This window comes from Anabrus simplex, chromosome 1 (assembly GCF_040414725.1).
Source record: "Anabrus simplex isolate iqAnaSimp1 chromosome 1, ASM4041472v1, whole genome shotgun sequence".
In the NCBI taxonomy this organism is placed as follows: Eukaryota; Metazoa; Arthropoda; class Insecta; order Orthoptera; family Tettigoniidae; genus Anabrus; species Anabrus simplex.
In genome coordinates this window covers 1,254,919,701-1,254,941,826 of record NC_090265.1, presented here as the reverse complement: position 1 = coordinate 1,254,941,826, position 22,126 = coordinate 1,254,919,701, and the positions used below count along the sequence as shown (strand labels likewise).

The 22,126-nt window shown below is 38.7% G+C and overlaps 1 protein-coding gene across 3 annotated transcripts in view; it reads left to right on the top strand.

Annotated features, from left to right (window-relative positions):
* The window catches only part of gish (casein kinase I gish), a 645,075-nt gene that overhangs the window by 324,406 nt on the left and 298,543 nt on the right, over window positions 1–22,126 (top strand). For all 3 annotated transcript variants that reach the window (XM_067137660.2, XM_068225467.1, XM_067137661.2), the window contains exon 5: window positions 14,832–14,946. In XM_067137660.2, coding sequence (XP_066993761.1) covers window positions 14,832–14,946 — 115 coding nt within the window. The remainder of the gene's footprint in view (window positions 1–14,831; window positions 14,947–22,126) is intronic.

Here is a 22,126-nt window from a genome sequence, read left to right as displayed (position 1 = left end):
ATAAATTAGTCCTTGCTAATACTTTGTTCAAACATCACGACTCTATACACGGATGAGACCTGGAGACACTGGAAGGTATCAAATAGACTTCATTATGAATAGGCAACGATTCAGAAACCAGGAGTTGGATTGCAGAACTTCCCTGGAACAGACGTGGACTCCGACCACAACTTATTGATCATGAAATGCATCTGAAGTTGAAGAAATTGAAGAAAAGAAAGAATGCAAGGAGATGGAATCTAGACAAGTTGAAAGAAAAAAGTGTGAGGGGGGTGTTTCAAGGAACATGTTGCACAAGGACTAAATGATTAGGCTGAAGGAAACACTATAGGAGGAACGGACAGTCATGAAAAATGAGGTCAGTAGGGCTTCTGAGGAAATGTAAGGAAGGAAGGATCAACTAAGAATCAGTAGATAACTCAGGAGATAATGCACCTGATTGATGAACGACGAAAATACAAGAATGCAAGAAATGAAGAGGGCAGAAAAGAATACGGGCGATTAAAGAATAAAGTGGATAGAAAATGCAAGAGAGCTAAGAAAGAATGGCTGAAGGAGATGTGCAAGGATGTTGAAGGTTGTATGGTCTAAGGTAGAAGCTGCATACAGGAAGATTAAAGGAAACCTTTGGAGAAAGGAAATTTCTTCTTCTTCTTCTTCTTCTTCTTCTTCTTCTTCTTCTTCTCCTTCTTCTTCTCCTTCTTCACCACAGTACCATATCAGGTCGCCCTGACATTGGCGATCACTGTGGCGAATACTGTACGATCTCTTGCTAGATGGAAAAGTCTTTCAACACTGTGAATTCCAGTCCATTCTTTGATGTTTCCAAGCCATGATGTTTGCCTTCTCGCGACACCTCTTTGACCCTGTATTTTGCCTTGTACAATCCGCTGTAAGATGTGGTAATGGTCATTTCTAAGGATGTGGCCAAGGTGTTTTAATGTTTGAATGAATTCCCGACTTGTTCTTGCCCTTCTGAGTACTTCTTGGTTTGTTTGTCGTGCAACCCATGAAATCCTGAGCATCGTACGATGGATCCACATTTCAAAGGCTTCCAAGCGTTTCACTGATATGTTCTTCAGAGTCCATGTTTCCACACCATATAGCAAGGCTGACCATATATAGCACTTGGCCATCCTCTGTCAAAGTTTAAAATTTAAGTAGTCATTGCAAAAGAAAGATTTCATTTTTGTAAATATTCTTCGTGCTATTGCTATCCTCTGTTTGACTTCTTTCTCAGGATCAAGTTGTTCAGTGACAATGGCATCCAGATATTTAAAAGTGGTTACTCTCTCAATCTGTCAGTTGTTTAGTTGTAAGATTGCCTCAGCGTTGGTACGTCTGCTGAAGATCATTAACTTGGTCTTGTTTATTTATTTTTAGTCCTATGTAGTGCTGGTAATGGAGCGGTTTTTACCGGAATAAATGTTTGGCGCGTATTCATTCGGAGCTCAAATTTACGAGTAATCTGCCACGCGGTATTTTCAAATTCTTCCCGACACATTTACTACATAGTAGATTGGATAGGAGCATGTTCGAACAACATTATTGGTATCACATAAACAAAAGTAACGCAGTACAGTGCCAAGTAGCTTACATACAGATCACAGTGAATGAAAAAAGAATGTTATATCTACATTACTGCTAACCCAAAATTAAATAAACATGGACCTAGGTAATGTGCATAAAACAAAAGAACTGTGTGCACTGTTCGATTAAATACGTTTTGTTCCCGTTCAGAAAAATGAACTTATTAGCTGATTCCGGAGAGAGTGAATTTTGCCGATCCGTTCTGAACTGCTCAGCCGTTGAAAAAAATTATTTCGGAAGGTACTGAGGTGGCTGGAAGAGGAAGATACCAGACGGCTATGCCACTTAGACCTTTTGATGTATTTTCTTTAAACCCAAAATAAATGGCAACATATCACTTACAATGAATCTCCTTAGCATTTCGTCGATCGTTTTCTTTTCCTTGCTATCTTCGCAATACATTATTACGTGTTACCACTATCATTATCAGCATTTGCTTCAATATTTTCCTTATGGAAACGTCTTAAATGGTCCAGAAGATTCGATGTTCCTCCACCTGTTGCATATAACCGACGGCATAAAGAACATTTTGCCTGTTTTCTACTGACATCTCTTTCAAAGAAATGCCATACCTCCGATTTCCGTATTGGCATTGGAGAATGTCCGACGTTCCTTTAACACAACGAGCGATTGCACGAATCCGTTCTACTGTTTACTGTCATGCCCAGTTACTTAGTTTATACTTTGCAAACCTGTCTCCGAGCACTGGCTAGTGACGAACAAGTGACGAATCGTATGACTCGCCTTCGGATGCCCTCCCCTCTCCAACCCTTCTTACTACCGCCGCTCTCAGTTACCCTTCCGTAAATATGCCGGTAGTACCGGAGGAAACCGGATGGGGCATTTCAATCAACGGAGAACCGCCTTTGCATGCCAGCACTAGTCCCATGTCCTCACTTACTGCACTAATATTATTGAGCAGGAGTTGGACACCTTCAACATTGTCACACAAGATGACTGTATCATCCGCATATGTTATGTTGTTAATTATGCCACCATTTACTTTTATTCCATATTGGTGATTTTCTAAAGCTTTGAAAATTTTATCTGAGTAATGGTTAACAATCGAGATAAAACACAACCTTGGATGGCTAAGTCGTTGATAGTTTGATTTCCGATTCGGACAATGGCCTTTTGTCTCCAGTAAAGATTTTCAATAATGCGGATATATTTGCTGTCAACTCCTTTATCCTTTAGGACTTCTACAAGTTTTGGATGTTGCACTCTGTCAAATGCCTTTTCAAAATCAATGGAACAAGCAAACACTTCTTGCTGTTGATCTAGACTGTTCTGAATTAGGATATTTAGCACAAACAATGCTTCCCTTGTACCAAAATAATTTCTGAACTCAAACTGTGTTTCGACAAGGTATTGTTCACATTTAGTCTCGATTCTATTATATATTACACAAAGGAATACTTCAAGTGTGTGGCCTATGAGGCTTGTTAGCCTATAATCATTACACTTACTTGCCTTTTGCTTCTTTGGCAATGTGATGAATATAGATAACAGCCAGTCAGATGGGATGTCTCCAGTATTATATATAATTGAACAACTTTACCAAGAATTGGATATTGTCTTCGTCAATCATTTTAAGAACTACAGGAATCTTATCTGGACCTGGTGATTTCTTGCTTTTTGAAACTTTCACAGCATATAGCACTTCTGATTCAAGAATGTCAGGGCCTTCACAATTAGCTCGTTGGTTAGTTTCCTCACCTCTCTGATCACCGAGAAGTTTCATCAGATAATTTTCACAAGTATTTAAAACTTCTTGTTCATTAATAATACACCTGTCTGAGGCATCAATCAGTACAGAAAGGTCATGTTTTCTGTACATGCCAACTATTTCCTTTAATTTTTGATGTATATTGAACAGATCATGTTTAGACTGAAAGATTTCCATTTCCACACAGTTCTTTCATCCAGTTCTCTTTCGCAGCACGTATTTCATTCCTTATGTGGCATTGTAATTTTTTGTATTCCTCTGCATCATTTTTTACTAATCTTCATTGTTCCATTAGTTCAAGAATATCATGTCATCCATTTCTTTTTCTTCATTGAATATATCTTTTGATCTTTGTTTTAAAGGAGTATGTATCTCTGCCCGACTTTTATACTGATTCCACGAATCATTTGCTGTTTCACAGTTATTTATATTTATTTATTTTAAATGCCTATTCAAATCCTGAGCAATTTTCTGCCAAGTTTCACAATTTTGTAGATTAGCAGTGTTTAGTATCTTTCTTCTAGGCTTATTCTTCATGATTTTCAGACGACCTCTTACATTAGCTATCAATGGATTATGATCTAAGGAAATATCTGCACCTGGATATGCTGTGACTCTTTTGATGGAATATCTCAAACACTTATTTATCAGAATGTAATCAATTTGGTTCCTTGTTGGGTCAGGATTCTGAGGATCATCTTTAGGAGCTTTCCATGTGTATAAACAACATTTTGGAAATTTGAACAATGTATTGGTGAGAACCATTTGATGTTCTCCACAAAATATTAAGAGCGCAGATGGAAAGCCACTCCTAGGAAAAGAAGACAAAGCATAAGATGGCAGCAGCATAACCAACAGTTGTATCAAGGTAAAGATGTAGATGATTTGATTCTGGAACAAGAAGAGGCCGTTGATGCTGATGAAATGGGAGACCCAATTTTGCGGTCAGAATTTGACAGAGCTACGAGACCTAAATAGGAACACGGCAACTGGAATTGATTACATTCCCTCTGAATTATGGACTGCCGTAGGAGAAACCAGCACGGCAAGGTTATTCCATTTAGTGTGTAAAATCTATGATACAGGAGAAGTGCCAACTTATTTTCGGCAGAATGTTGTTATACGTATTCCCAAGAAAGGTGGTGCTGGCAAGTGTGAAAACTTCCGCAGCATTAGTTTATATATTCTCATGCCTGCAAAATTTTAACACGTATTGTTTACAGAAGAATGGGAAGACAAGTTGAAGCTGAGTTGGGAGAAGATCAGTTTGGCTTCAGAAGAAACACAGGAACACGTGAAGCAATCCTGACTTTACGTCTAATCTTAGAGGATCGAATTAAGAAGGACAAGCCCACGTGCATGGTGTTCATAGATCTAAAGAAGGAATTTGATAGTGTTGATTGGACCAAGCTATTTGAGATTCTGAAGGTGATCGGGATCATATACCGAGAACGAAGAATTATGTACAATCTGTATGAAAATCAGTCTGCTGCGATATAAATCGAGGGCTTTGAAAAAGAAGCAGTGATGCAGGGAGGAGTGATGCAAGGCTGCAGTTTCTCCCCCCCTCCTTTTCATTGTTTACATAGAACAGGCAATACATGATGTCAAAGAGGAAATTGGAAAGGGAATCACAATCCATGGAGAGGAAATCAAAACCTTGAGATTTGCCACTGATATTGTTATTTTATCTGAGACTGCTGAAGATCTGGAGAAATTGCTGAATGGAATGGACAAAGTCTTGGGTAAGGAGTAAAAGATTAAAATAAGTTCAAAACAAAAGTACTGGAGTGCAGTCGAACAAAGTTATGTGTTTCAGGTAATATTAGATTAGGAAATGAAGTCTTTAAAGAATTAGATGAATATTGTTACTTGGGTAGTAAAATAACTAACGATGGCAGAAGTAAGGAGTACATAAAATGCAGACTAACACAGGCAAGGAAGAGCTTTCTTAAGAAAACAAATTTGCTCTCTTCAAACATTGATATAGGAATTAGAAGTTTCTGAAGACTTTCATCTAGAGCGTGGCGTTGTATAGAAGTGAAACATGGACGATAACTAGTGCAGAAGGGAAGAGAATAGAAGGTTTTGAAATGTGGTGTTACAGAAGAATGCTGAAGGTGAGAAGGATAGATCAAATCAAATCACAAATTATGAGATACTAAATTGAATTGGTGAGAGGAGATAGATTTGGCTAAATTTGAGAAGAAGAAGAAGAAGAAGAAGAAGAAGAAGAAGAAGACATCTTAAGACACCCAGGACTTACTCAGTTGTTTTTTGAAAGAAGTGTAGACGGTAAGAACTGTAGGGGTAGACCAAGATATGAATATGATAAACAGATTAGAGCAGATGCAGGATGCAATAGTTACATAGAAATGAAAAGATTAGTACGGGATAGGGTGGCGTGGAGGGCTGCATCAAACCAAAGCAGATTAGAACAGATGCAGGATGCAGTAGTTACTTAGAAATGAAAGGTTAGCACAGGTTAGGGTGGCATGGACGGCTGCATCAAACCATTCTATGGACTGATGCCTCAAACAACAGACTGTTATGCCTTTCACCATCCAGTCTGCAAGCCTCTGTGAATTTACTAATCACCACACAATCCTCTATTTGTGACTACTACTGGGTGAGTTTGCCGTGCGGTTAGGGGCGTGCGGCAGTGAGCTTGCATCCGGGAGATAGTGGGTACGAATCCCACTGTCGACAGCCCTGAAAATGGTTTTCCGTGGTTTCCCATTTTCACACCAGGCTTTGGCTGTACCTTAATTAAGGCCACAGCCGCTTCCTTCCAACTCCTAGGCCTTTCCTATTCCATCATCGCCATAAGACCTATCCGTGTCAGCGCGACATAAAGCCATTAGCAAAAAAAATTTAACTAGTTCTGTGGCCTCGTTCAATTCTACATCTGTCTTATCTTTAAATCATTAGAAACAGAGTCTAAGCACTGTCATCTTGGATTCGTCTTGCCCTCCATAACGAAGTCCATTATTCTCCTAAGTAACCTATCATCTTACATTCACCTCACGCGACCGTACCACCAAAGTTAGTTAATGCATACAGCTTCATCCTCAGAGTTCATTCCTAACTTAGCCCCTATCTGCTCTTTCAGAGTACCCCTGCCATTGTTCCCACCTGTTTGTACCTGCAATCATTCTTGTTACTTTTATGTCTGCTACTTCTAACTTAAAGATATCCTGAGTCAACTCAGCTTTCATTCTTCGATAAAGCAAAGTTGGTCTGAAAGCAGGTTGATGTAGAGATATTTTCGTCCAGGAGCTGACTTCGTTCTTACAGAACACTGCTGATGGCAACTGCGAGCTCACCGCATTAGCTTTACTGCACCTTAATTCAGTCTCGCTTACTATACTACAATCCTGGTAGAATACACATCCTAAATACCTGAAATTATCTATCTACCTGTTCCAGTATTGTATTCCCAAACCCCCATTATCTTCGATTTCTAATGCACTGACATCAATCTGTCTTAGAAAAGCTAATTTTCATACAATACTCATCACACCTATTTTCAGCTTCCAAGATATTTGACTGCAGCATTTTGCCACAATCTGCTGTTAACACTTAAGTTGTCAGCTTAAGCCAGACTGCTTACTACATTTTTCACCTAACCGAATTCCTCCCTGTCTCTTAATACCTTTTAACAGATGGTCCAAATAAACTATGAACAACAAAGGTGAAAGATTACAGCCTTGTCTGACTCCTGTAAGTATCCTGAACCAAGGACTCTTTCTACTATCAGTTCTCACTGTAGCCCAATTGTCATCATAAATGCCTTTGATTAATTTTAATAATCTACGCTTAATCCCATAGTCCCCCAGTACGGTGAACATCATCTCCCTTGGTACTCTGTTGTATGCCTTCTCTAGAACTACGAAACATAAACATTACTTTCTATTCCTCTGGTGGCATTTTTCACTTACTTGGTGCATACTAAAAATCTGATCCTGACAGCCCCTCTGTGGTCTGACACCACACTGGTTTTCATCCAACTTGCTCTTAACCACTGATTGCACGCTCCCTTCCAACCTGCCAGTGAACATATCCTCGTATACTAATCTGTGAAATGTGCTGATAGTTGTTGTAATCCCTCCTGTTCTCTTTGTTATAGATAGGTGCAATTACTGCTTTTGTCCAATCTGAAGTTACCATACTAGCATGCCATGCTAATCTTATTACTCTATGGAGCCATTTCATCCCTGCCTTCCCATTATACTTCACCATTTCAGGTCTAATTTCATTTTTCCTGCTGCTTTATGACTTCAACTGACTGAAGTGCAGAAGTTTACTCATTGTGAAATCTGGTATGTGAACCTGCAATGATGCAATCACAAAGAGGATGTTATGGAATTATTGCCACTGATAAAATGTGGGCCAAGATATACATTTCTAAGCTAAAATGTCAGATCACTGAATGATGTCATCAAAGTTTTCTGCCGTACAATATTCACAGCAAATCTGCAGAATAACCTATGGTGCACATTCATATATAAACAGCCTTATAATTGCTTAACAGTTCTGTCGTTCTCCTCTATTATGCTATGGTCAACACAGTAGGTGCTGTCCATGATCATTTACAATGTGCCTTTCTCATTGTTACCTGTGATGGATTGGCCAAGTGATTACTTAGAAAGTCTCTCTTATCTGTTAATGGGAGTCCATATGGGTAGATTTCTGTATTCACAGCTATGTAATATTGCATCTCCTCAGGGGCAGAAATAAAGAAGTATCCTGGCCCAACACCCTGCAAAGTCATGAAACAGTTGTGTGTAATATTGTCTGTCCCTGTGTATCTACTGTATATTTCCTGGAGTTACGTGCATTTCTGCAATAAAACATGGTTGCCATGACTTGATGAGTGACCTATGCATGAAACTTCGATATGACTGTTTAGCTCAGTACTTTTTCTTACTTCGCTTTCAGAATAATTGGAAGATATTTTTACATTTGTCCACTATTACTTGTGAAAATTGCAACACGATGAAGTAATTATGTGATTAGAATTTCACACATTCCTTATATACTTATATGTATGTGATTACATTTTGAGAACAAGACACTATTCATAGTCATTCACCATTCTCCTTTCCGCTTATCCAGCTCCTGCTGGGTTGGGGCATTTATAGTACTTCTCCACCTTCCTCTCTCCTTTCACCATTCCTCTTATTTTGTCCCCATCCAGATTTTTTCTTCTTGTACTCCTCATTATTAAATCTCCACCTTGTTCTAGGTCTCCCTCTCGCTCTCTTTCCCCTGGGGAATTCATCTCCATCATTGGTTTTCTTTTCTCCTCCACACTCTTTACATATCTAAGCAATCTTTCTTTACTCCTACCAATTCTCTCATTTAGATTTAATATTCAAACTTCCTTTCCCACCTCGATTCTTATAATAATGCTATTTGCTTCACGTCCCACTAACTACTTTTTCGGTCTTCGGAGATGCCGAGGTGCCGGAATTTAGTCCTGCAGGAGTTCTTTTACATGCCAGTAAATCTACCGACATGAGGCTGACGTATTTGAGCACCTTCAAATACCACCGGACTGAGCCAGGATCGAACCTGCCAAGTTGGGGTCAGAAGGCCAGCGCCTCAACCGTCTGAGCCACTTGGCCCCCGGCTCTTCATTTCTTAATCTGTCTTTCTTCATCTTTCGTATAATATTTCTTAGGTATGATATTTCGCTCGCTTGAACTGTACTTTCCTCCCTACTTGTCATTTTCCAGGTCTCGTTTGCATAAGTCAATATGGGTGCATAAAACATTTTGTACATTATCTTGCTATACTTCCTAGGTACTTCTTATTCCAAACAAGGTTTTTTACTCTCTGCTAGAATGCATTGCCCTGTTCCATCCTCTTGCTAATCTCCATGTCCAGCCTTGTATTCTGCATTAATTTACTCATTAGGTATTTGAAACTGTGAATAGTATCAAGGCTTTGACCACCAATTTTCAACAATCCCTTTCCCTTATCTTTCTTCTTTTGATATCACTATGGTCTTGCTTTTCTCTGTGCTGATTTTTATTATTAAAGGAAATATGGTATCTTTTGAAACCTCCGCAAGCTGCAACACGAGCTGCTATATGTTGGGGCGTTTAAAGAACTTTGCTTGTCAGTTGGTTTGTATGCTAGTCCGTAGTTCGTTGGTGCTGACGGGTGGAGAATTTTGATAGGTTAGTTGCTGAATGACCATATTCCATATGATTAGGTGACATGAATGCTGATCTGTCAGGTCAGGGAAGGAACAGCATCCATTGTGGTTGGAAGAAAACATAAACATTCTCAACTTTTTGTGATCAGTTGTTGTCCTGCTATAAAAGCGCCTGGTGTGGAATGATTTTTTTTTTGTGTGTGTGTAAAATTTTATTGTGTGTCATTTTCCACCTATTCAATACAATCAATCATAAGATTAATGTTCTTTCCTCATTAAACTATGAACATGGGACATATTTTGCCCCTTTTAAAGGGCATCATCAGCCTCAATACCAAAACAGGTATCTGTTCATGACATAATCTAAAAATTCTTATAGTATAAGACTTTAACAGGATATATATTCGTTATTTAAGGAACTTTGATTAGACATTAGAATCATTAATATGCTAAAGGCCTAATGCCTTGGTCAAGAGTAAAAAGTGATCAATTAACCTATGTGGTACAATAGACATCAGTAAAATTGAAGTCAGAACATTTTTAAACAAGATTTAAAGATTTAAAAAGGAAATACATTCCAACACGTAAAGTTTTGACATATTATTTAACTATATGCTCAGGTCTAGTGATTAGTTCTCATTCAAAGAATGATAAAATTCGGTGTTTGCAACTTTGAAGGTAGAAGTTATTTTCTTGTTGTATTCTTAATTGAAGGCTTATTATTGAGTACTATATTTGGTGGTGCATTAAAATTGTAATAGTGTCATTAACATCTTCTTTTGTATACACTAATATTGTGGTGTTAGCGTGCTGCATCAATGTCGTGGCATTCTAATGTTAGCTTGTTGGCTGTGGGACAGTTCTGTTGCTGTCGGGTGTATACAAGCTCTTTTGCCCACTTGAATGTTACCTTAATGTGCTAGCACTGACGGTCACTGATGTTCTGCTACGACACACACACACACTCTCTCTCTCTCTCTCTCTGTCTCTCTGTCTCTCTCTCTGTCTCTCTCTCTCTCTCTGTCTCTCTCTCTCTCTCTCTCCACATATAATACAAAAGGCTGTAAAATTGGGACAAATCTACATAAAGTGCCAACCTCAAGAAATTAAGAAAAGGACCAGGAAGGAGATTATTGTTTAATCCACAAAATTCTGGTAAATCTCTGTCCCTTTTCTTCATTATAACAGCCCACCTAGTGGCCATAATTGTTAAGGCATCAAGTCTGACATTGTGATGAAAAAAACTTTCACAATTTCGAATGTTGGCTGGCGGAGTAGGAGAGGTAGTGATGGTATACAATTTCTAATCATTAGACTGTGTGTCAAAAGCCTGGAATCTATTAGAAACCTTCCGGAGTGTTCACCTGGAGTGAGAGTATATGATGCTGTTGATTGTGATTAGTCAGTTGGATGGGGACGTACAGCTTTTTAGTAGACATCGTGATGTTGTTTGATAGGAGTAGGATATGTGGCGACACCAGGTTTCACCATCTCTCTACCACATTCCCATCATCATCCCACACCCAGATTAGCCAGATTAGCAGGTCGCCGATGTGCGTAGACTAGAAAGATGTGCACCAGGCAAGTTGAACATGACCTTGGACACTCACGGCACTAAAAGCCATACGCTGAATAAATATGATCATACAAAATTAATTTGGACCAGACTGTTGAAGCTTGTGATATAAATTGGACTGAAAAATGTTCTGCATGTTTTCAAATGTGGTGCTGTTGGAGTTTTTATCCACCGGTCAAGAATACTAGAGGGAACATAACAAACCACCTCTAATAAGCTCACCGGACAAAAAATTAAGTCATTCCTTGAGAAATCGTTACAAGCATCATTTAATACCGTGTGACTCCACCCCTGGACTTGATAACTGCCTGGATTCGGTTAGGAAGTGAGTCCACAAGGTTGAGCAGGTATATCGCATCAAGGTTAAGCCACTCGCTGAGCATTTGATCGTGCAGTTCCAACAAATTATGGGGATGCTGATGTCGGCGTTTTACCCACTGTTCCAACCTCACTGAGAAATTTTCAGTGGAGTTCAAGTCAGGTGATTTTGCAGGCCAATTGAGATGTAATAGGTTAGGGGACTGTTCACAAATCCAGTCACATGCGACCAGCCCGATGAACTTTGTTTTTTCATCTTGAAAAATCGGGGTATCAGTAGCGTAGTCATCACGCAGATATTGACTGAAAAGCAACACCTGATCATCCAGAATGTTTAAATAAACATGTTGGTTCATGTTAGTGCTCACCTCAGTGAGCAGTCTCAATCCGCGATACTAAAAACACCTCCAAAACATCACAGACCGACCTCCAGCTTGAACCTGACCATACACACATCCGGGATAAAATGCTTCATTTGGCCTTCGGTGCACTCGATGTGTGTCATTGAAATAAAGGAAAAGGCTTGATTCCTCAGACCAAATTACATTCTGCCAGTCATTTGATTTCTAGCCCATTGAAGACTCAAAGCTTTATGTACCTGTGAGCTATGGCTTCTTATGAGGTGACCGACTACAAATGTTCTTTGTGTGCAGTTCCATCGCAATGTTCTTTCACTAAGAGGTTGGGATGGATCTTCATTCACTGACACGAGGAATTCCCGTTGGGTTTGAAAGTGATTTTGATTTGCAAGCCATGGAATGGATTTCCGATCCCTCTCAGTCAGGATCTTTTCCTGACCAAAATTCTGACATCGTGTTTCGTGACCACACGTAGTACACCACTGTTTGTAGACACGTTGAACAGTCTACTGCGAAACATCAATAAATCCAGGAACTTCATGCACCATACGGCCGTGGGCACGGCCAAACATGATTGCCCATTTTTGCCACTCTACCACATCCTTGCATCTACCCATGTTGACGTACACTGTCTGCTTCAAACATCAATGTCTCGCTGATCACTACTGCCTTATGCTCACATACAGGCAGTTCACGTGCAGTTGAGCACGGGACTCTTTTGCTACGCCATCTGTGCAGGCTTAACGATCCATCTGTGCGTGCACACTAGGGCGACTAATATTTTGTCCGGTGAGCTTACATCACGTCATCAACGTTCAGAATGACGATGCCACATTTGAAAATATGCACCCTTTGATGCTTGGTTTCGCCAATGCTATATGTTAAAATTGAATAATTGAACAATGAAATTTTTATCTTTAAATGCTATATGTTTGTAGAGAAAATTGTATCCCTGAATGTGGCTGCTTGTGGATAAGAATGCATGAGACAGAAATGGGTATTTCTCCATTTAAGAAAAGCAACCTGATACTGATGCCTTTTAATAGTAAGTAAACTCGTGTCCTCATCCGGAAGTGGAGCAGCTCATTTTAGGCATACCCCCATTGGAGGTGAGCTGCATATACCATTTTAACCACATACCAGCCCTCCTGCTATTCTTAAATATCCGGCAGTCCCAGGAATCGAACCCGGGCCCCCGAGGATAGCAGCTAATAACGCTAACCGTTACGCTATGCAGGCGGACTATGCCTTTTAATTAAAACACAAGACACACATGGCATGTTTTTTCATGTGCCCCTTATTGTTGTTCACCTGGGTGAAAACCGTCTCTTATCTTCAACTAATCAAAAGATATTTCAGGCAACAATATGACATGGGCCACACTGTAAAATCAGTTTTAAATGAATAATTATAAACATACATATGAAGCATTAAAATTTAAATATTCTCTACTTACCATTCTGCTGTAGTTTGAATAGATTGTTACATTTCTCTATATTCCTCTCTAACCATAGCCACTATCTCATCCTACCTTGCCTTTCGTCCTTCCCAATTGATTATTTGGAGAGGCATTAAAATGAATGTAGATCACAGTTGTTGCTTGATGGTGGAATAGATTTTACATTTTGGTTTTAGTTCATTTTACATGAACAGGTTGGATTTGACATATTTTAAATTTTTTTTAGTGTGTGTTATTTTTTTCTTCTAAAATTTCAAAACTTCATATTTTATGAAGTAAGATTTTTCGCTGTGAGGTTAAAGTGTTGAAGACCAACAATACAGGACAACTGCAAACACATATATTCATCGTTTTCTTGTCTCTTTCATCTTCCTGTTTTCATCTGGCTTTCATTTTCCTACTCTTTCCTCATTAGAACTGAATGTCACTGAGCTTGATAGCTGCAGTCGCTTAAGTGCGATCTGTGTCGGTGCAACGTAAAAAAAAAAAAAAAAAAAAAAAAAAAACACCACAATGTCTAGGAGGCCCCTCACCAAGCATTGAAGGTTGCCCTGATGAAGTTGGGAAGCAGAAACTTGGCTCAGTGGGACTAAGTAGAAATGGATATAGAAGAAGTGGAATTCGTGAGGAGTGGGACTAAGAAGAAATGGATATAGAAGAAGTGGACTTAAGGAGAGAGCCATTCTGTTTGAAGAAGGCAGTGTGTGACGATGTGGAGATCATCGTTATCCTTTGTGTTATGTTTGTCCCTGTCTCTTTTTTCTTTTACCTTATCCTTCGTGTTATGTTTGCCCTTGTCTCATTTTTCTTTTGCTCTCTCTTCCAGTGCTGACGTGTTATTGTGTTTATCCTTTTGTGTGTTCCTATTTTTCTAATTATCATTGGAATTGTCACTTGCTCATTCTTTTCCATTTTAATTGACAACTGGTATGTCTTTCAGCATTCAGTCTATAAGTCTCTGTGAATTACCTATTGGCAACTAACTCTCTGGCCTCATTTAATTCCACTACCCTTGCCTTTAAATCATTAAGAACAAGTCCAACATCACACTGGTCTCCCTTAGCTTCTCCTAACCTCTATGGCTGAGTCCATTATTCTCCTAGGTAACCTATTCTCTGTTCGCTATACATGCTCCTCCCCACCAAAACTTTTTCTAAATTTAGTAAAACATATTTATGATAAAATTAAATAGCTTTTAGTATTGTTTCATTTTTCTATTGTTAAATATTGATAAAAACTGTGTTTTCAGTTATTTCTGCTTTCATACACGCAGGCAAGTTATGAAAAAGCAAGCAGGAAATGTGGCAGTGATAAGTCACTTGATTAAATTATTCATTGTTCTTCCATAGAACATTGTCAGCATTGGCTACTTCTTAAGAAGCTTCTAATGTGTTGATATATAATGATTAAATATGTGATACCATGGTTGGTTGCCTGTACTATTTTGCTGTCAGCCTATTATTTCCATGCATTTCTTTTGTCAACTGTTCACTTTTTTTATTGTTGGTTTTTTATTTCCCTGTAACATTCCTCCCTTCAGGGTGTACCGTGATGTAAATTACCTCTTGCGTCTTTGGTGTGAGTAGGTAACTTAATGTATACCTATATATGTATATGTTTTTTGGTGTTTGCAGCTTCACAGGATAGAATATGTCCACAGTAGACATTTAATTTATAGGGATGTCAAACCTGAAAACTTTCTCATAGGACGCAGTACTACCAAGAAGGATAAAATTATTCATATTATAGGTGAGTACATTTGATCAGTGGTTGACTTAATTCTTTTATATGTGTAAATTTCTATTAATTTGTGTTCCCACCTGTATAAAGAGATGTTTTTGTAAATACAAAAGGTATACTGGTAATAAAATTGTACATTTATTTTAAATTGATGTGGGGTAAATCATGTATTTTTCAAAATAGATGCAAAATCAGAACAAAAACTCCCCCACATATTTACTTAAGTCATGTTTATGAATCGGTGATGCTCTTGAAGGAATTCATAGAACATACTGGACATTTTGTTCTGTCAGTTGTGTTTCCATATTGCTAAATTGTACTTGCTGAAGTATCCTTCAGTATCTACTATCTTGGCAGGACCCAAAATACATTACAAAAGCTGTGGGCAAACTCAGGGTATCTGAACTTAACAACCAACAGCATTTGCACGCAGTCCAAGGGGACACAAAACTGATCGGTTTATGCCTCCAGAAGAAGATAAAAAATGTGTAAATAAAGTTTTAATATAAATGTTGATTCCCTTTGGGAACCAGAAATATTTGTCCCAAATGAGTAAATTTGTAATACCAATATAGTTGGTCCGTTATTGGACATTATAAATTTTCCAGTGAACTCATTCCTGGGTGCCAGCATTTCGCCCCATTGTGCTAAGTTGGGCTCATCAGTTGGTAAATAGCACATCTACCAAGGCGCATGGCCAGTGCATACCGTGGAGGCCACTGCGTAGGCTACTTGGAGCCACCGGCAGTGCCAATGCACTTGAGACTTTGTCTCATTACAAAAAATTGATGCCTGCTTGGCAATCAGATGATATAGATGTTGATTTCCATAGGGAATGGGACAAAGTCTCAAGTGCATTGGCACTGCCGGTGGTTCCAAGTGGCCTACGCAGTGGCCTCCATGGTATGCACTAGCCATATTACATATTATAAACCTCATTATTGGTCCGTATTGAAAATTTACTGTTCAAAAATAATAAAGGTGTTCTCTAATCCACCTATTCAATACTTTATTTCCACTTAGTGGTTACATAAACACAATAACACTTATTTGGGACATGTTTCACCCTTAATTTAGGGCATCTTCAGTCTAAACTAATCTTCAAAAGTACATTACAAGCTAAAAGATTAGCTAGTTACTAAAATTTGGTACATGCAATTTGAATATTGATACAGTAATAAAAACGTGTTAATGGAATACTGTCAATGATCATATTAAAACTATCTTGTCTGAGACTAAAACTTCCTCCATTAAAAATACATAGTTCTAATCAAAATGGTTTAAATAAGAAATTTTGTGGATTCACCAATGTGATAAAGCATATATTGCCAACAAAATGAGGGCGTAAACATAAGCACAAAAGCATATGTGATGTACACAATATGTTCAAGGCCGCTATTAAAGTCGTAAGCATGAAGGTATTAAAACATTCAAAGGTAGATATATGTAAAGCCGAAACTGAAACATCAGTTGAATTGTCGTAGAAGAAGTGGCCCTTTGTACATGTAGGGAATATTGTCAGAGACCTTTGTCGAGAATGCCGGTAGATTCTGGAATAATGTTCCGTGTTTGTAGTAAGTTGTTACATGTTATAGAAGGGCGGTTAATAACGCAACGGTAGATGACATGTAACAACTTACTACAAACACGGAACATTATTCCAGAATCTACCGGCATTCTAGACAAAGGTCTCTGACAATGTTCCCTACTTGTACAAAGGGCCACTTCTTCTACGACAATTCAACTGATGTTCAGTTTCGGCTTTACATATATCTACCTTTGAATGTTTTAATACCTTCATGCTTACGACTTTAATAGCGGCCTTGAACATATTGTGTACATGACATATGTTTTTGTGCTTATGTTTTCGCCCTCATTTTGTTGGCAATATATGGTTTATCACATTGGTGAATTCACAAAATTTCTTATTTGAACCATTTTAATTAGAACGAAGTATTTTTAATGGACGAAGTTTTAGTCTCTGACAAGATAGTTTTATAGTATGATCATTGACAGTGTTCCATTAACACGTTTTTATTAATGTATCAATATTCACATTGTATGTACTAAATTTTAGTAACTAGCTAATCTTTTAGCTTTTATTTGTATTTTTATATGTACTTTTGAAGATTATTTTAGGCTGAAGATGCCCTAAATTAAGGGCGAAACATGTCCCAAATAAGTGTTATTGTGTTTATGTAACCACTTTAAGTGGAAATAAAGTATTGAATAGGCGGATTAGTGAACGCCTTTATTATATTTGAAATGCACTAGCCATGCGTCTTGGTAGGTGTGCTAGGTACCAACTGATGAGCCCAACCTGGAACACGGGGGTGAAGCGCTGGCAACCAGGAATGAGTTAGCTGGAAAATTTATAATGTCCAATAATGGACCATTCATATTGGTTTTATATTGGCTAGTGTATACCGTGGAGGCCACTGTGTAGGCTACTTGGAGCCACTGGCAGTGCCAGTGCACTATATTATCAGATGGCCAGGCTGGCATCAATTTTTGAAAATGAGATAGTGTCTCATAGTGCATTGGCACTGCCGGTGGCTTCAAGTAGCCTACACAGTGGCCTCCACGGTATGCACTAGCCATGCGTCGTGGTAGGTGTGCTATTTACCAACTGATGAGCCCAATTTAGCTCACTGGGGTGAAACGCTGGCAACCAGGAATGAGTAAGCTGGAAAATTAATAATGTTCAATAACAGACCAAGTATATTGGTATCATGAAGTTTTATTCGAAAAATCATCTATTCCACAGTTGTATTGTAAATTGGTATAAATTTGAGGAAACTTTACATTTCATCACATTTAAAAAATGTTTACTCGTCATGAAGAAATGAAATATGAAGGTACAATCCTTTATAAGCATTTAATGTAGTAACACCATTGACGTATCTGGGATCAAGACGTGGGCTACCAATAGGCTTTGGTTACCCCTTCTTGATAGTTGGTGTAGTGAACATCAAGCCTCAAGCGTTTTGAGCCACCAAAGTAGCCTGCTGTTTTGTCAAGGAGGCAGTTTCACAAGCTACTGTCCTAGCCTCTGCCACTGCCAATACGCAACACCTGATTAGTGGAAATGGTAGCCTAGGGTTTAGCAAATTAAAGCCTGGTTTTGAGGCTAAATGGATAGAATGCTTGCTTTTGGTCCAATTGTCCCAGTTCAATTCTTGGTATCAACTTCCTCGTACTCTTAATTCCCCTTGCTTTGGGGACTGGGTGGTTGACGTCTTCGCCATTCATGCCATCCTCATTAGGTCATCACCAAGACTTTCCCGAGGCTATGTATTATTATTATTATTATTATTATTATTATTATTATTATTATTATTATTATTATTATCATCATCATCATCAAATTCGAATGTAGAATTTTACAGAATTACCCACGCTTGTACCCTCTGTCCACTGGTTTATTAGCTTCCTCCGACCCATGATCATGGGCTCAATTCCAAACAACAAAAGGGGACACTAAACCTGAAAGATTGCATTTCATTTTAGCAGATCTACCTGTCTGTGTCTGTTAGGTCATTAGCCCAGAGGCCGGTTGGATCCTCAAATGGCACCACCAAAGGTTATGTGCTTATAAGGAAACCGCAAAAATCAATGGCAGCACCAAAATGAGGCGTACTAAGCAAGAAGAGGAGTAACGTAGTAGTTTGCCATTGCTTTCCTCACTGGGTCAGAAAGTGCTATTGCAGCACGACTGACCCTATGACCAACACCTTTCATAACACTCAGATGCACTAGTCGTGCTCTGAATGTCAATACTCAGCACCACCCATATCCCAGCAGCTTCCATATTGTCTCAGCCATGGATGAGACTGGAACTTCGGTGAAAGCTATACTTTACTCTGGCCTGTGCCAAGGGATGGATACTAAAGTACTGTATCCATCAAGAAATGGCAGCAGGCAACAGATCTACCTATAAAATAAAATAAAAAATATATATATATTACTCCTATAGCAGCAGCTCAGCAGTGTCTTCCTACAAGTATGTAGAAGTAGATGGGAGTGAAATACAAGCACTCCGTTATCTATATAATTACATCAGAAGTATGAGGTGAAGTGAGGAACGCATGGTGGTTTGGAATCAAACACCTAATTATGGGTCGTTCACCACCACTGATCTACCAAAAAAGCTAATAAACCAGTGAAAAATTGGTACGACCGCTGGTAATGCTGTATTAAACAAACATTTTACTTAATAATAATAATAATAATAATAATAATAATAATAATGCATGGCCTCTGAGATGGTTTGATGTTGACCTAATGAGGACGTCATAAACACCCAGTCCCCAAGCCAGGGGAATTAAGAATACGAGGAGGTTGATTCTGAGGAAGATGTGGGATAGATTTACCATTTAAAACTATCAGCAATTTATCGGCATACCTCAGTTTTGAGAATGGTTTATCCATTACCTGCTTTATTACACACGGTTCAGTCATATTACAAAAGTAACTGCACACGGTCAGTTACATGATACACTTTAACTTCTCAGAACAATTTTAGTGTATTTGAACAATGCTACTGAAATACACAAATAATTTTCTCAACTATAAACAATCAATAACATGTCTTGCACATGCAACAACAACAAACATGTGACACCATAGTACATGGGATGGGTTAATCGTGTTTGTTCAGTGTCATCCGAAGAAAGTCTTTTAGCTTTCTCTCCCCAGAGCAAAGCTTTCCACACCTATCCCTTCAGTTCCTGCACCTATCAGACATTCAGCAGCAAGCCGTGCAAGGTGAGCCAAGGGGAGAGGGATGCAGCGCCTGGGCTGCAACATCGATCTCTGATGCCTTGCACTCAGAAATATGAGCAATGTTTTTTTCTCATTGCTTTCAAGTTTTGTAAATGGAACAATATGTCGGATGCTTACATTATAAGGTGCTTTAGATTTCCATTGTTCTCATTGAAGTTTGGGCTTCACCAATAGCCTTGGTAGCCCTCAGTATACACCACAGAGTATCACTGTTCCAAAAAAATCACCACCCCGATGAACTGTGATCTCCATCAGTTATGCTTTTCAGTTCTTCCTAACCCTGAAAATAGCATAGTTTGTTTCTCATGCTGTTTCCTCCACGGTTCTTTTCTAACATCTTCCATGAACAATGAGTTTGGAATATTCTCTTATATTTTAGATTACAGAGTGAGTGGCTGCTTGGTTTTGGTCATGTAGATGTCAGCTTGCTTTCAGAAGACAGAGGGTTTGAATCCCAATGTTGGCAGCCGTCAAGGTGGTTTGTCGTGGTTTCCTCTTTTCACACCAGGCAATTTCTGGGGCTGTACTTAAATGAAGGCTATGGTGTCTTACCTCCTGTTCCTAGCCCCTTCCTATCCCATCGTTGCCATAAGGCCCATCTGTGTCTATTCATTGTAAAGCAAAATGAAAAGAAGGAAACTATTTTATATCACACCCTGCCTTTTAGCTTTTGCACAAAATGTCTGTTTGTGCCCGTGCCACAATACTGTATTACAGATTACTAAATTTTCAGTACTGATGCTGAGTTTATCAACTAATTTTATGGGAAAAAAAAGAAAGGGTGAAATTCTTTGTTTCATGGAGAACTGTGGATTGCTCTGATGGTATGTAAAGCACAGTTGTGTAGCTGTAGCAGAGAAAAAGTTCTACGGGACAAAATTCCAGCACCTTGTCGTCTCCAAAAACCATAAAATTAGTTAGTAGGATGTAAAACCAGACTCACTCCTATGTTGTTCGTAAGTGAGTCTCGTATAGCTATACATATTTATCTTGATCTTGCTTCCCTTATAATCTCAGTTATTTACTTCAAATTATTTTCTTTTCAGACATTCACCTCCAAATAAATTAAACAATAGATCACTACAGTGATAAGGAAAACCTATTCATAGTACGAATGTTCCCCTTAAAGCTACATAAGTCATGACCTATATTACTATTGAACAAACATGAATATCAGTCAAGTTGCTCATCTACACAGAAAAGGATACAAACTCCCAGATCAACTCAAAAACAACATCCACAACACTCTTGATGTGTTATTTAGTTTAAAGTGTAGATATGTTATTCAGACTTCATCAATGGTTTATATTGAGACTATAAATTGTGTCATATCAGTGTTTATGTCATTATTGGTTATATGTGTGCTTATATCTTCCAATTGGAGCATGGCTGAAGATGACCCAATATATATATAGGGCTGAAACTAGTTCCAGTGTTATAAGACAATATACAAACTAATAGTATTGAATAGGTGGACCCTTCCTACCCTTCGATAGTAATAAGAAAAACTGTGCTCACTATAATATTAAATTTTCATTATTAGATTTATGGTGAGTACCAGATGAAAAATAAAATCTACAAAAACAAGATATAACTCGTATAACCAACAACAAGAAGCCGGGCTAAGTGACTCAAAACGGTTGGGCCGCTGGCTTTCTGACCCCAACTTCGCAGGTTTGATCTCCTGGCTCAGTCCGTTGGTGTTAGAATATACTCAAATACATCAGCCTCATGTCGGTAGATGTATAGATTTACTGGCATGTTAAAGAACTCATACATACACATATCCCATGTCGTTTCATCTTAAGTGTTGGGTCGGCAAACGAGGCTTCTCCACCAGTTGCGGTCCCTGAACTTCTCACCTTCTTCAATGCTTTCCAAAGTATGTCCTCTCTGTTGAATGTCAATCTTCACCATGTCCTTGTACCAGAGTCTTGGTCGCCCTCTTGGTCTCTTGTCTTCAAGTTTTACAGTAGATCATACTTTTTTTTTTTTTTTTTTTTTTGTAATCTGTTATCACCCATGCGTCGCATATGTCCATACCATCTCAGTCGCTGCACTGTTATTTTGTCCTGCAGTCTTACAACTTGAGCCTGTTTGCGGATTTCCTCATTACGGACTCTGTCCCTCCGTGTTGTGCCGATCATGCTACGGACAAATTTCATTTCTGCTGCCTGGATTCTACTAACATCTTTGTTTCTCATGGTCCATGTTTCACAACCATAGGTCAGGATTGGTACCTAATAAGTTTCATATATGACTCATCCTGGGTGAAATTCCTGCAGCTTGGCATCTCTGAAAACCGTAAAAAGTAGTTAGTGGGACGTGAAGCCAATAACATTATTTATTAAGAACATCCTGTTCTTCAGGAGACTGGTTGAATGGCCTTGTCTTCAATTTCCAC